Source organism: Seriola dumerili, unplaced genomic scaffold (genome assembly GCF_002260705.1).
Source record: "Seriola dumerili isolate Sdu_G_001 unplaced genomic scaffold, Sdu_1.0 BDQW01000016.1, whole genome shotgun sequence".
In the NCBI taxonomy this organism is placed as follows: Eukaryota; Metazoa; Chordata; class Actinopteri; order Carangiformes; family Carangidae; genus Seriola; species Seriola dumerili.
Window position 1 is genome coordinate 2,549,785 of NW_019174271.1, and position 16,264 is coordinate 2,566,048.

At 42.2% G+C, this 16,264-nt stretch overlaps 1 protein-coding gene across 1 annotated transcript in view; it reads left to right on the forward strand.

Annotated features, from left to right (window-relative positions):
* Positions 1 to 16,264, forward strand: part of LOC111225999 (glutamate receptor ionotropic, kainate 2-like) — a 356,655-nt gene that overhangs the window by 303,191 nt on the left and 37,200 nt on the right. The window contains exon 20 of the mRNA XM_022751076.1: positions 7,311 to 7,536. Coding sequence (XP_022606797.1) covers positions 7,311 to 7,536 — 226 coding nt within the window. The remainder of the gene's footprint in view (positions 1 to 7,310; positions 7,537 to 16,264) is intronic.

Here is a 16,264-nt window from a genome sequence, read left to right on the forward strand (position 1 = left end):
GGCAGAAGAGGTGGACAAACTGAGTTAAGTATACAGAAAAGCAGGGAACAGGAAAATACACTCAGGCTAAATACACACAAAGGGAACAGGGGGCTGAAGAGTGGCACTGGGCGGAGCAGCTGGGAGCCGGGCAGATAGGCGCAGGTAGAGACGAAAACAGGACCACCCTGGCGGGCATCAGCAAGGGTTGGTCACCTCAGGAGGCATAGCAGGAGGGTGACCAGACAGATAAAGCCTCACTGGAGGATGACTTGGAGGCTGGTCAAGTAGACAAGATCCTTCTGGAGACTGGGGAAGCCAGCACCAGACAAGCAGGACAAGCAGACCACTGGACGGTTGAGCAGGAGGGGGTCAGCCAGAGATCTGGCTAGGCGTTGGCAAAGACGGCCATCTGATGATCTCGGCGGTCAGGCAGTGTATCAACAGGAACTGTCAACAGGAAATCTGGAGCTTGTGTCAGCTGGACTGCCAACAGGATGTCAAGAGCAGATGTCGACCGGACCACTGACTGGGGAGCAGGAGCAGGCTGGACTTGCAAGGACCCCGAAGCAGGAACAGACGGGACGTTGGCAGGAACGGCTAGCTGACTGGGGTGCTGGCTGGAGGTTAGCAAGCTCAAACTAGTCGGCTTGGGTGAAGGCTGGAAGCTAGAAAGCCATTTAGCATTTTCCTTTCTCCCTTCACCATAACAACACACCAGGAAATATGACAGTTAAAAAAAAATTCATCATCAAATGAAGTGCCTGCTGGGTGCATGGTTCAGTTTGTACTGTCATAGCACAAGCAGGGAGGATACAAATGCAGACACACTCAAAGACAGGTAAATTCAGTGAAGGTACTTTAATGAGACAAAAAAAAAAGTATCCTGTAAAAGCAACAGGCAAATACCAGGAAATACACAAACTGACAAATAGAACCCAGACGCTGTGTCTCAAATCACATACCTCCAGACTCACACTTGCTGTTATGAGTGTGTAGGTACATTCACACTGACAACTACAGTTACATGCAGTGCATTACAAGTACCCACATGGGGAACTATAAATGGTCAAAAAATTGAGTGTAAAACGATGGACACTTCTCACCCTAAACGGTTGCCATCTTGGCTATGTAGCACATGGGGAGGAGCCGCCAGTGTATTTTCAAACTTGTGAAAATGGAAACAATGGAAGGACACATTGTCTGTGTTGATGGTGGTGTAATTTCGATGTGCAATGAAACAGGCGGGCACATGCAAGAAAGTAAAACATTCATTTTCAAATTGTTACAACCAGCTCGTTAGGGGAAAGGGAAGTAACATAAAACCCAAGATGTTAAGGGTTAAATAAGGTTATTTATTAACCAAAGTAAACAGGGTAAACAAAAAGAGAGGCGGCATAAGAAAAACAAAGCCACCCAATAACGCAATTAACACAAAGAACACAAGCAGCTAACAAAAGAAAAGCAAAACAACAAAACACCAGATCTCAAACAGAGCTGCACTTAGCTTTACGCTAGAAAACCAAAAACACACAACCTTAGCTCTTCACATTGTTTCACTCGGCTCAAATCAATTAACCACAACCACACAAGCACTGGTACACAGCGCGGAGGCGAGTCTGCACACGGGCAACACAGATCGCCACGAACAACCGAATGACAGTTGTTTTATACGCGGGGTGGAGACGAGAGGCGGGCCCAGGTGTCTGATACAGGAGAAGATGGCGTTAGCAAGCTGGAGCATCGGAAGGTGCGGCGGAAAGGCGAACACTCCCAGGAAATCCCGGTGACGTCACGGGCATCCCCTCTCGCAAGGGTCAGGCTGCCAACAACAGAAGCAGACCGAAGGACAGAACACCACACAACCACACACACACACACACACATCATCACAACACACACACACACACACACACACACACACACAGAAAGACAAAGGTCCCCCGAATACAGCCACGGCCGTAACACAAGTCAAGTGAGCAAAGCCGCTGGTGGAAATTTTGGCGGCCGACAATTGTGGTCACGTGATGTCATTTCAAGTGAATGCACATCAGCAGTGTTTTTTTTTTTTGGGACTCTACCATATTGAAATTCACGCACTACACCAGTGAATGTACTGTGTACACAGTACACTACATGTGAGTGTACTGACTGAAGAATCTGACTTGAGACTAAATACACAAGACAAGGGGAATACTCATCAGGGTAGGAGGCAATAAGAAACAGGGAAATAAAACAACACTAGACACAAAAGAAAAGTGATTTCTAAATAAAACAGGAAACACTAAACATAGTCCAGGCAGGAAGACAAGGATATGGAAGGTGGATTGGTCCAAAACGTCTATTTTGACGTCCACGTTTTAACCTGTCCTCGCGATTCTCCTCCTCACGAACTCTTTTTAAAATAATCTGTGATGTGAGACATTTCTGCCAAAAAAAAAAAACATACAGGATGGGATGTAACTTAGTGTGGCAAGCGGGAAGAAGAGTGAATACTAGAAGGTAATTGAATACTGTATGACAATTTTGATCAAATCAGCCACCCAGTCAGCTGAGAAGAAAGTTATTACATTGAACTGATTATCAGTTGCCAACAACGCCACTCCAGGAATTGCACCTGGAGAATTAGGTTAACCCTTTACACAGTGATTGAAACACACAAATTCGTTTACTAATGCGGGCTTGAGACTGGGTCCAGAGTACAAATTCAATTAATCTTTATTAACAGTCTGTTATTTTAACAATTCCTCAATAAAATGTTTTGCATACTCACACATTCATACCCACACACACATCCCTAAGGCAATCCAAAAAAATACACAAAGAAAAAGCAAATAGCAAAATTGGGTTAAATCAATTAAACACATATAGCTAAACAAACCACACAAATGCAAACAAAAGAAAACTGACAAACAAAGAAACAAAATTACTCAAAAGTAATCTAGAAATGATCAATCTACTAAACATGCAAAACAATTAAAACACAATACTACTAATAACTAACCAAAAATAAACAAAAAAAAGAAAACATGCAAAGCAACCCACACAGAGCGAATGTAATTTCAAAAGTGATTGACCCTCAATAGGCTACATGCAATCAAAAAAACCAACACAAAACAAACAAAATTGCCAATAAAGTTCAGTCCAATTGTTATGTAAAATCCTAAAATACATACATTGGGCACCGGGGTAAAAACGTCAACCCACTTACTGCCAGAACAGCACAGTCAACGATTTAAAGTTGGATGTAGGCTGGATGATTGGGTTCAAACAGCTACACCAAACAGCAGTTAAAACAGCAGCCAGCCAGCGACAGCCCGGCGCGAAGGGGCGGGGGGGGGGGGGGGCGGGGGGGGTTAGTGCTGGCAGACGCCGCTCGCACACATGTTAAAACCTGCCATGAGAAGGGATGTTTTAAAGGCTAAACGAATACCTATGACAGTAGCTTGAGTTGCCGTCATCACACAAACATTACCGTCAGGAGTTGATATGAGCGTCACAAAGGTGAGGAGGAGAAACACCTAAGCCACAGCGGCACAATCACAACGTGACAGCTCAACAGCTGATCGCTCTCCGCTGCAGCACACGTGAGGAGACATGGGAGAGAAACACTCAGGAATCCGTAGATCACGTCCCGATGAAGGAGAGGGAAGATTCCCAGCGAGGAAACTGTATTTAGGAGACAAAAGCCGACCTTGATGGCAACCGCAAAACTTTAAAACACAGCACAACAAAGCCTGCAACTGCAAAACAACCAGGGCGACCCGGCTGTGAGGCGATCAGGTGAGACGAACAGTGCGTGATTAGGGGAAGGGCAGGGCAACCAGGAGCTTCAGAGCAAAAGGACTCCTAGTACACAACCACCCAACCTTTATAGACTGCGCCCCAAGCAGAGATAGGCTGATTCTGCAGCACTAATTAAAGTCACAGCAAGGTTGCAGGCCCATACTGCTACATTAGGGAAACTTTTCAAGAAGTTGGGTGTGCTTGGGTGTAAAAGAGATAATATTTAGTTGTTTGAATAGCCACAAAATCAGGTCACCGCCTCCTTCCTCAGGCAGAAAATCCAGTGCGTTCGTATTCTTCTTCTTTGGTCATTTCGGATGGCTCTGCCCCATACAGTGCCAATATATTGCCATAGCGGCGTACAGCCGCAATTGCAGTTACAAATCCACCAAGTACTGAGAAAACAAGTAGACCTACTGGAATTTTGTCAGGAGGCAGAGGTGGCGCAAAATTTGTCGTTTACATTGAAATTGATTGCTTACTGAACCCAAATACTTTCTTTCCTCCTCTTCTGCTCAAATTTTAGACATTTTATTGTAGAACAGTTAGATATCACAACTTTAGGACGTGTAAATTTAACATCTTAACACAGACATAAAAAATAGATGTTTTGAACCAATCCCTGTTCCATATAAGGAGGGGCACATCATTGCACTTATACTTTCAGTCTAAAAACATGACACATGCCATGACACAGTTTTAAGATTCACCCGAGCAGTAACTGAGGATAACTCATCCACCATGTTGATCTAACTGAGGCAGATAGTGGTGTCGTTGGCTCTTTTGTCCCCATCACCGTACATCACTCTCTGCTGCCTCCTGTACTTTCAGCAAGAACTGAAAAAGGCCCCTCGCTGAAATCTGCAGCACAGATCTGAATACAGGACAGCATTGTAAGTAGTAACCGACAGTTCTTGTACATACAGGGAACTGTGAAAGAAGAGATTCTTAAACAGAAGCAGGCAGATATCATTGGAGGAGGTAGAATATTCTGATTTGACTAAACAAAAACAATGAGACATATTCTGCAATTTACTTGTTTCCTATGATCCAGAGACCCAGAATAAAGTTTGGGTATTTCATCTTTAGCTAAAATAAGTCTGTTATGGATGAAAACAACATAGAACTGTGAATTTTTTTCATACATTTTCAAAGACATTGCTTGTGTTTTTTATGCCTCCGCACTGGCAGTCGAAGCGGGAGGCATATTGTTTTCAGGTTGCACATCTGTCCGTCCCATTCTCATGGACACAATATCTCAGTAACACCTTGATGGAACTTCTTCAGATTTGTCACAAACCTTCACTAGGACTCAAGGATGACTGATTAGATTTTGGTGGCTAAAGGTCACTGTGATCTCACAAAAAACTTTTTAGCCATTACGCAAGACTTCACACAGCAATTATGACAACATTTCGCACAAATAGATAATATTTTATATGAGTCTGCATACACAGGGATGTAACGCAGCAATTCTAGTTTTATATGTTTATAGTGGACATCAAGTCATTGTTCTTCTCTCCTCTCTGCAATCTTGCATCAGGGCAGAACTTTAGAATAAAAAAAAAAAGAATGAAATGCAATAAAATTAAAATGGGATAAAGTAAAATTGGGCTATGGAAATTGTTAGGTAATCATTTAACTTTGAATCAGTGAATAAAGGGAAAAAAGCTCAGATCTATCTTACAGATGTCTTTCCTGTCTGAGTAGACTCAATTATCTCACCCAGGTAGTAATCAGAATATCACACAATTATGATGAAATTAATTATGAACAAACAAAAAATGAAACCTTCACACAACTACTCCTCAGTACGTGAACTTTAACTGTCAGGCTTTCATCCAGGTCCTCACCACAGCATGGGAAGCCGAAGTACAAATACAATAAGTGCAACAAATTGTTAAAGAACCGCATTTTCAGTATGTGCTTTATGAGAAGAGGACAAGGTGCTTATAATGTTTTACGTTCACCCATTCATACACCTAATGCAGTGACACCACTGGCACTGGCCCGCTCATCTCGAGGAATTCCAATGTCCTGCTTAAAGACACTTCAACATGTGAACAGGAGGGGCCGGGGTTAAATACCATGTCTACAATCAATGGCCAACCTGCTGTATCAAACTACCACAGCTGCCAGTGTGGCTCAGGCCAGTTAACCAATCAGCACAATCAACACAAAATGAACCAATTACAGCAAAGACCTCCGGGTAGCACAGCTTTTGACAATTTTTCTTGTTTACAGAAATATAAAAGCGGATTAAGTTGGTCCCTATATCCACCACAGAGGACATTGAAAAAAAGAGTCAGAGGGTAAAATTTGGTGCATGTCATTGAAAAATCGAAACAAAATAATTTTTATATTTAGGAACATCCTAAATTCATAGTTTTAAATCACTTACCCCTCTTGCTCCCATAAGAGAAGAGGTGTTTGAAAGTTTCAAAAGTCATTATGCCTATTGTGATGGACACCCCACAAATGGGATATCATTGGAAAGACCAGGATGTCCAGCTAAATAGTTATTGAAATGCAGAAGAAGATGACATTCCCCCCACAGAAGACAAAAATGCAGTAGTCGAGACACCTAATCTCAACGTTTACCCATTATTTTTTCCAGGATCTCGCATATGGTTTAAATGTGATCAGCTCTGGGCTCTTTGTGGAGGCTGTAGGAAGCCCACCTCAGCTCCCTGCCTGAGAACCAATATAGGTGGTTATCTGACTCCGTGTATGCACAGCCACCGCTCTCGCCTTATCAGCAGTCTGAAGCTTGCATGCTCAATCACCTGATTTGTCAAGGGTGACTCCAAAAGATTCTGATAGGCACTCCGCAAATCACCCAGTTGATCTAAAATATCGACCAGCCACAAAAAGTCATTACACACAATAATGGCGGGCAGGACCTTGAAGATGTGACTTAATTAGGTTTCAAATGGCTTCAAAAATGCCTTCAAATCCGCTCCCCTGGAGAGTTATGCGGTCTTGGATTTTTCTCAGTGATTACAGGTGTAGAAAGTGAGGCACACTGCCACTGACAATGCCGCTGCTGCTTCTAACTATAGTTGATAGCAGCAGCACAAACATCACACATGTACAGTCACACAAATTCACACCACTGCTGCTCTTTAGCATGCTTGTCTGCTTCAGCCTGTATTTTCCTCACACCTGATAATGATTTAGGCAGACAGAAAGCATATACCACTGCTGCAGCTGCAGAAAACCTTTGCTGAAGCAAACGATGTTTCCCTAATGAAATTTTGAAAATAATTGAATGTAAATGGTTTTTCAGGCCTTGATGGAGCTGCATACATTGGCAGTATTTAAATGACTGATGTGAGTGCTCTGTCTGCCATTGTTTTTTAAGTCACTGCTGAGACAAAAACTATTTGTCATTTACCTCCAACCTAGGACTTCACGTTCAGCAAAAGAAAAACAGCAGCTTTTGCAATGAATAAATATGACATAATTACATTTTTGATTTCCCTGTATCTAAGCAGATAGGATTTCTTTTCTTACTCACAATGCTGTTCCATGTCTCCTCACAGAAAACCAAGATTTCCACGTATGATAAGATGTGGGAGTTCATGAGTAGTCGCAGACACTCGGTGATGGTGAAGAACGTTGAGGAAGGGATTCACCGTGTGCTCACTTCAGACTACGCATTCCTCATGGAGTCCACCACCATCGAGTTCGTCACACAGCGCAACTGCAACCTCACCCAGATCGGAGGCCTTATTGACTCCAAAGCCTACGGGGTCGGCACCCCAATGGGTATGTACACTACGTTTAGAATACAACTTGTTGCCTGTACATGCTCTAGATATACAGTACATCCAAAAACCAGGGACTACTCAGTTATTGAGGTGTGAAATCAGATAGCTACAGTTCCAAGTGTTGCAGTGAGAGGTGCTGTAGCAGACAGCAGCAGGACAAAGCCGTCTTCTTTGAATTGTGCTTCCTTCAAGTTCAAGCTTGAGAGTTATTTTTCAAGTGTTCTTAGTAAACCACAACCCTGTACATTATTCTTTCTTAAATACATGTATGCTCTGCATTCCAGGGCTCACTGTCATTTCATAATATTTAATGAGTCTGTGCATATAAAATATCTTATTACATGACAATGACTTAGCTAATCCTCTCAAGTAATACTGTCTCCAAACATAACTAGTAAATCAGAAGTCAGAACAAAAGTAAGATCCTACCTTGTTGCAAATTAACAGCTGTGTTAACTGTATTTGGTGCGTTTATGCTGCACTACATCCCTGAGGGTAACCTGTGGGGGGGAATACTGAGCGGGAAAAATCCTGGGGCTCCAGCAGGCAGAAGAACATTTTAACAGAACTAGAAGGATGAACAGAGAGGGAGGCTCCACAGCAGAGTGTCTTAATCCTGTTACAAACACAGTGAGAAGAAAAAACTCACAAAACTAAATACCTGTGGAATTGCAACTGACAGACATCGTTGCATGATGACCTCATGCAAAAGTCGGATCTTCATCTGTATCATATTCCTCAGCAGAGAGGGGATTGTCAAATACTTCCTGCAGTGTTAATGCCTCCTACATCCTGGCTTTTGAACTATGTACTGTCTCAATGAATGTCAGTCTTATTAACATGAAGCTTGAAAGCACTGGCGACTTATTATTTCGTAGAATGCTTCTATGTCACAACTTGACTCTAAAGTCATGACAAAAAGGGAAGGACATGCTGGATGAAGGCAAATAATGAGAAATTTATTCCAAATTAATAATAGAATCAACACAAAAAAAACAAGGAAATCATGGAATGTGGTGATCAGTATGTAATGTATAGAATATGAAGAGATGTTGGCTGGACCAACACAAAGCTACAAATGCATCACTGGGCCCAGACTGTGCAAAACAAATGGAAAACATAGAATAAGAATGAACTGCCTAGAAAAAGAAATCAAAACATAAAGACAAGAAAGAAAAATTGCTGATGTCATATTAATGTTTCATGTGACAGGTTGAAAGAACTTAAATCAAACATACAAGGCAAAAGACTAAGGGCTCTATCTTACACTTGGCAGAAAGTACAACACAAGTGTCTTTGCTAGTTTCAGACTCACACAGTTGTCATTTTCCCGTCCAGTGCCCGTGTTGTTTAATAGAAAATACACTTACGCCCATCTGAGTGCCCATGGGTGTGTTGGTCTTAAAATGAGCTGGGTTCAGGAGCATTGTTGGTGCATTGCTATCTTGAGCCAGCTGAAAGCAATTGCGAGATTGACCAACAAAAACCTGATCTTAAGTCAGTGGCGCAGTATTTCACTGCCTTTTAAGGGCCTACATAGGCATGTGCCTGTTGCGCACAGCATGTTGGGATAAATCAAGTGGAACATTAGAAAACAGCCTCAGAAGGTCAGAGCATATTTTGTGTTATAAAACAGTGCCATGCAACGCATGACACGTGAGGCTCTGCAGAGAAGGGTTCTTTCTCACTACCTGGTTAATCCACCATAGTGTTTCCCATCTATCAACTAAAGTTGTCCACCACAGTTTCATAATGAAGCTTTAAACCAAGATTTATTCAAACTTCTCGTCATATAATATAAAAGATGTCTAACATTGTGTTTTGTTGCTTGACTGTAGAGCTGTGTACAGAGCGTTGATTTGTTCATCTGGCTTTTAAAGCGAATGGGACACTGTGATTGGTTTGTTAGATATTACGCCCAAAAAACGTGATTAATTGACAGATTAAGTACAACCCTTTTGAACCATGTGCCTGGAGCAGTGACGGTTTTTTCCGCAGATACCCTAAATGTATTTGTGCCACGCGCTCTAGACTATATGCTTTGGATCGTTACAATAAAATTTGAAAGATAAGATGTGCATAGTCACCACTTGATAATCTAATCCATATTCAAACCATGCTTGTCCTTTAAAAGAGGTGTGGTGAGTGGGGGAAGTGGATCATCCCACACTCACTGGAGAATTTGTCACTTTACCCTTAATATCTAGCTTTACCCTTTTATTTATGCTGAAGTAGTCTAATGGTTGTCAAAATCATCTTACTGCCTACTATTTGATAGTATTACATATTGCGCTCTTTATTGAAGATACATAGTGAAATATCCAACAACCAAGATGCATTTGTGACTTCACAAATGAAATGATAATATGGAGCATGCTTTATGTTCATGCTAAAATTCAGCCGGATATTTGGGATGTTTGGGAATTTTTAGATCAGCAATAGAATTCTTCAGTTGTAGAAATCATCCATTTTCTATTAGCAACTCTGGTCAAAAAATCCTAAGCATCAGCCTTCAGAAATCTCCCTCAGTACCCAGCAGCTGTATTGTCCTTACAAAATTGATGAAATGTCCTCTGGGAGACTGAGTGTTGGCAAGGTCGTCTGCTGCTGTTTGTGTATGCTCTGCTGGTCAGCCACAGAAGGTAATTTGAGTGACTGTAGCTGTGTGTGAAAACAGTGGAGGTAGGCTATATTTTCTTTGGGTGATTGCATTTCCTGACTGATGTGCTCCTTTTGAAGGTTTGCTACTGTGTGTTTGCGTGTGTGTGTGTGTGTTTGCGTGTGTATGTGTGAGAGAGAGAGCGAGGGAGAGACAGAGTGTGTGTGTGTGTTTGCGTGTGTGTGTGTGTGTGTGTGTGTGTGTGAGAGAGAGAGAGGGAGAAACAGAGTATGTGTGTGTGTGTGTGTGTGTGTGTTTGTGTGTCTGCAGATATGCATTTTCCTAAGTGACTGTGTACTTGACTATAAGCACACAGCGGTGTACATTGCATATATTTTACTGATCATTTACTGGACATTTATTCATATAATACACGTGGCTTCATGTGTGTGTGTGTCACTGAGAGAAAGACAGGAAGCTTACGAGGTGATGAAGGTAATGAAGGGAAAGTGAGTGTACCACACAGTTGTTGTCTGTACTGGAAAAAAGGAGGGGTGTTAGCATCATTACTCCCTGGTGGCCCATTCACATGCTGTCAAGACAAGGTATTTAAATTGCTAATCCTAGCCTTTTATTACCCTTTACCATATGCAGCCTGTATTCCCATATAGCCAGGACATTTAGCATATATCTAATTGACTTGAACAGAGAGTATGTGTTAGCCTGCATTAGTACCTGGGCTCTGACAGAGCTACAGCACTCACTGCTCAGCCCCTTGGCATCTGCCTCAGCTCTGTAATGGACGGACCTACTTCACCTCCCAGGTGTAAGTCATTGCTGAATCTAATGGTGTGTTTAGTCCATTAAATAGCTAATGGTAAATCCTGTTAATTCTCAGGACAACACTTACACATATTAAGGACTCAGGTAGAACAGAGATCCTGTATGTGTCAGGAGAAGTTAATGTGTTCTATCAATGTATGTATTCACGTCAATTAATTGAGATTTAACTGTATGACATTCAGAATATATATCTGAAAGTGCATACACATATACAGTATATATAGAAGAAAACATTGTTTGTAATCTATATCAGATACTCCATGTTATGGTACTGAAATGAGAAAGTGGTATCAAGTCATCTGTAATTATAACTGAACAAAACAAAACAGTGAAGATAAAAATATATTCCCTATTCATCATAGCAGTTTAATCTCCTGTATCGGCCCAAGCGACCATACCATGACTGTGTGCTGGGAGCCAGGCAGGGGAGTGTCTGCCCTCCACAGTCTCAGAGTGTGAAGTTAACATCATTTTTCTTCTTTTCCTCTCTTAAAGCTGATGTTTCCGGCAGTATTTAGAATACTGGGTACAATGTAGAGGAGAGCGATGGGTCCCAAAGCTGGGACACTGTGTTTAAAAAGGATATTCCTTTTAGTTTTTTCCTTGTTATCGTTTGCTAAATTTGTTGTTTTTTGACAGTGTGTGTATATTTCTAATATTATAGTCATTAAATGGAGTCACTGCCAGTGCTACCATCACAGGTTTTATATGCCTACGTTGTATAGGCAGCTCCTGCAGATGACTGTATGGAGGCTATACATTATTCCTCCTCGTCCCTTTTTCTTTGTCTTTCTCCCTGGGGACTATCAATCTTCATTTACCTTCATTAGGCTGCATTAATCAAATAAGGTAAAGGGGAAGTGTCTGTGCGGGCTGCTGTCCCTCCAGTCCTCTCTGCTGCTGCCTGCTGGGCTGTTTAGCTTCACCTCATAAACAGGAAGGGTCCTGAGAGAAAGAAGGTCTTATAGAATCATTAATTATAAGCATAAAATAAGAATAGCTGAAAAGACATATGAAGAGTCTTTATGTATTAGACCTCATGAAATTGCTACTTTTTCATGCTATTTTTATGTGTATGCCCCCAATGAAGACAAAACGTTGATGATGACAATTTGAAGAAGACTGAGTCTTTATCTTTTATCCTAAGGTCTTAATTTGACCCAGAGCAGATTATGAGCTCATTGGACAGATCCAAAATGTGATACTCTCAGCTGACTGATGAAACCAGAGCTCAGCTCTTATCTTAGAGGGTTTTAACCAAACTAGACAGCATTTTGTACCTGCTGCACATTTTGGTGTTCTAGTCTAATTTGCCTGACTATTACAGTAAGCAGGTCATGTGTATCTGCACTCATGAGATGGTATCAGCACTGAGTGATAAAATAATCCTAGTCATATGCACAGAAATCAAACATATCATGAGTGCCAACCTAATTCAAGAACTGCTTACACACCAGAGAATCATCTTTTTAAAAAAGTAGTAATGCTTTCTTGCTTATTCAAAATCCACAGAATGTATTTATTTAAGATACATTTATTTGCTGTTCTTTGTTTGTTCCTAGTCTTTACATGTAAAACTAGAGAGATCACACCAGCTGTGATGCCTGTTGACATTCTGATCCATGTGTCCAAGTGTTAAACAAAGCTTAAGATACCGGCTAGCAAGACAACGCTCTATTTAACATGCTGGGAGACAGGTTGCGGTGCAAGCAATGAATATCACTTGTTTATTGGAACAGGTGCAGCTTAAATAGGCATCACATGGCATGGTCACATGACACAACACACCTGAAAGAAATCCACAATAATTGGGAACACACTTACACACTTAACCAACCAATCAATCAATTAACACCCCCACTTGTTCACACATTATTCTCAAACATAAGGAAAAACAAAACAAAGAAAACATCATGGAAAGTTAACTGACTGCATTGCATCTTGGCTTGGCTATAACCCAAACAGGTAAGTTGAGAAGGTAAGTAGCTTCACTTTTGTAGCTGGTTTAGTCATCAGGTCAGCTACCAATACTCCAAAAACACATCACCATTGTTTACAGTTGATCTCACAAAATGGTATTTGATATCAATATGCTTACATCTCTGTCTACTAACAGGATTCTTTGCCAATGCAATAGTACCTTGGTTGTCTTCATAAATCACAGGTACATCATACTGACAATCATCAAGATGTTTTAACAATTGAGTCAAGTGCAAACACTCTTGGGTAGTGGCAGCCAATGCTATATACTCAGCCTCACATGTTGACAATGCTACAGTTGGCTGCTTTTTGATTTTCCAGGAAATCAAAGGACCATTCTTACATAGGCTAACACAATAACCAGATGTACTGCGTCGGTCATTTGTATCACCTGCCCAATCTTCATCACTGTACGCCACCAACCTTAACCTTTCATCACATTTCCTGTAACAGAGCATCTTGTCATTAGTGCATTTCAGATATTTCAGTACATGCTTTACAGTTGTCCACTGTTCTTCTGTTGGCTCACTGAAATACTGTGACAGTTTGCTACCAATATAACTCAGATCAGGTCTAGTGCATAAGGTTAAGTATATTAGGCTACCAACTGCCTCTCTGTATTTCCTGGGATCATTCAGCTTTTCATCACCATCAGTGTAATTCAACTTTTGTTCACAAGGTGTTGACCTGGGTTTACAATCTTGCATATCAAACTTTTCCAGTAGTTTGTCAACATAACTCTGTTGTGACATAGTTACATCCCCATTACATTGGTCAAAAGTGATGCCTAGAAAGTTCTTCAGTCTGCCCAAATCTTTCATCTGGAATTTCTCAATAAGAATCTCTTTGACAGTTCTTAAAGCTCTCTCATCACTGGCAGCAATAACCAAGTCATCAACCCATATCAATATGATCACTTTCTCACGTTCTGCTTCTCTTTTGTAAACACAATGATCAGCTGGGTTTTGTACAAAGTTATTTTCACACAGATAGTCATGAAGCATTTTGTTCCAGTTTTGACCCGATTGCTTTAATCCATACAAAGATTTCTCCAATTTACACATCATTTTTTCACTTGTCTGAGATTTTACATCATACCCCTCTGGCTGTTCCATGTAAATTTCATAATCAATTGGTGCATGTAAGTAGGCAGTTTTAACATCCATCTGATGGAGAATTAGATCTTCTTGAGCAGCTTTCTGCATTAACACTGGTAAAATTTGCAGTTGGAGAAAAAGTTTCTCCATAGTCTACACCCATCTCTTGACTATACCCCTTGGCGACATAGCGGGCCTTGTACTTTGCAGATCCATCAGCATTGCTTTTTATAGCGTACACCCATCTACCCCCCACTGCCTTCTTGCCCTCAGGTAGTGTGGTTAGAGTAAATGTGTTGTTATCCCTCAGTGATTTCATCTCCTCATCCATTGCATCTAGCCACTGTCTTGAGTTAGACGAATTTACAGCTTCTCTGAAAGTCTGAGGTACATTAGAAACCATCTTGTAGCAATAATCAATGCTGATCTGTGCTTGATCACTCTCCACCCCATAGAAATCTGGTCTCCTTCTCTCTCTATCAGGGTATCTCCTCTCTCTACTCAGAGTATCTGGAGAATGTGATTCTGTTTTGACCTCAGCTGGCTGTAGGCTTAGCTGGCTTGGGCCTGGCTCAGTCTCTGAGATGTCACAATGCTTGGGTTTGTCAGGATCAGGTCTGGTTGTGCTATACTGCACACCAACGTCATCGTCATCACACACGTCATCAGTCTCCTGTCCGTCAACATTGGTCATGAACCTCACCAGTCTATGTTTCATCACATTCCTACTGTCAGGATAGTAGACCATATAGGCTGGACTGTTCTTATCATACCCAACAAAGATGCCTTTGTCAGACTTTGGGTCTAGCTTCTTCCTGTCCTGCCTATAGGCATAACACACAGTACCAAAGTTTTGCATCCTGGACACATTGGGTCTCTTTCCAGTCAGCATAAAGTAGGGTGTCTGGTTGGTGCTGTTATTGAAACATCTATTCCTTACCACTGCTGCTGTCTGGACTGCATATGGCCATAGCTCCTTGGGTAACTGGCTTTCAAAGAGCATACATCTAGCCATATCAAAAAGAGTCCTCCAGTTACGCTCAGCAGTGCCGTTCTGGTGTGGTGAGTATGGTGCTGATGTCTCATGTCTGATTCTGTTCCTGCGAAGTAGTGCTTGATAACCCTGTCCAGTAAATTCAGTGCCATTGTCGGATCTGATGCATGTAACTTTCCCATATGGGGCTATGTCAGCTAGGAACCTCTCTGTGGCGTCTACTGTGTCACTTTTGTGCTTCAGAAAGTACACACACACTGCAGTTGAGTCGTCATCAGTAAAGGAAAGTGCATACTTATACCCTTCTCTGGATTCTGGATCAATGGGGCCTGCCAAATCAGTATGAACTAGCTCTAAAGCTGACTTGGCCCTCACATCAGTCTTCCTGTTCCTGCTCTGGGTGAATTTACCTTGAACACACACTTCACATTGCATAGACTTTGTTTTACCCTTGATTGACATACCATCCACAACATTCTCTAACTTTTGAACATCATTAAAATTGCAATGTCCCAAAATCTCATGCCACGTCTGAATATCATGGCAACTCATACATTGATCACCGCAGTCATCGTTCACTGGCACAATAGGCAAATAGAACAGTCCGTTATGTACATGAATGAGAAAACGTGTACCGTCTTTGTACTACAGGACGTCTTCACCCTCTTTAAATATCACTGTTGCCCCACTGGAAGTTGCAGCTCTCACGGAGAAGATGTCTTGGGGATAGGAGGGGATGTACAGCGCCTGCTTCAGTGAGGCACTGAGGTGCCGCCCCCTGCTGTCGACCAGACACACCTCTGCTTCTCCTCTGCGCTCCGCGACCCCCTTGCACCTTGTGCCATCGGCCAGCTCCACGCAATGCGTCTCGGCCTGAAATTGATCGTCAAAGCTCTTGAACTTTGCCAGGTCGGTGATGATGTGCGAAGTCGCACCAGTGTCCACCATCAGCCCCGTCCTGATGGCACTGCTCCTCGGTTGACGATCGCTGGTCTCCACCTTGAAGACAAAGGTGCTGTCGGTCTCCTCGTACCCCGCGTGCGTTGTCCTGCTGCCGCTGTTTCGGTCCTCCTCGCCGTGTGGTACTCTTCCCCTGGCTGTACCACCGTTGACCACGCTAACACTGTCTTGCCTTGTGACCTCTCTGGCCGCAACGGAAACACTCGATGTCCCCGCTCTCAGTGTGCTGCAGCCTCACACCTGCCGGTGCATT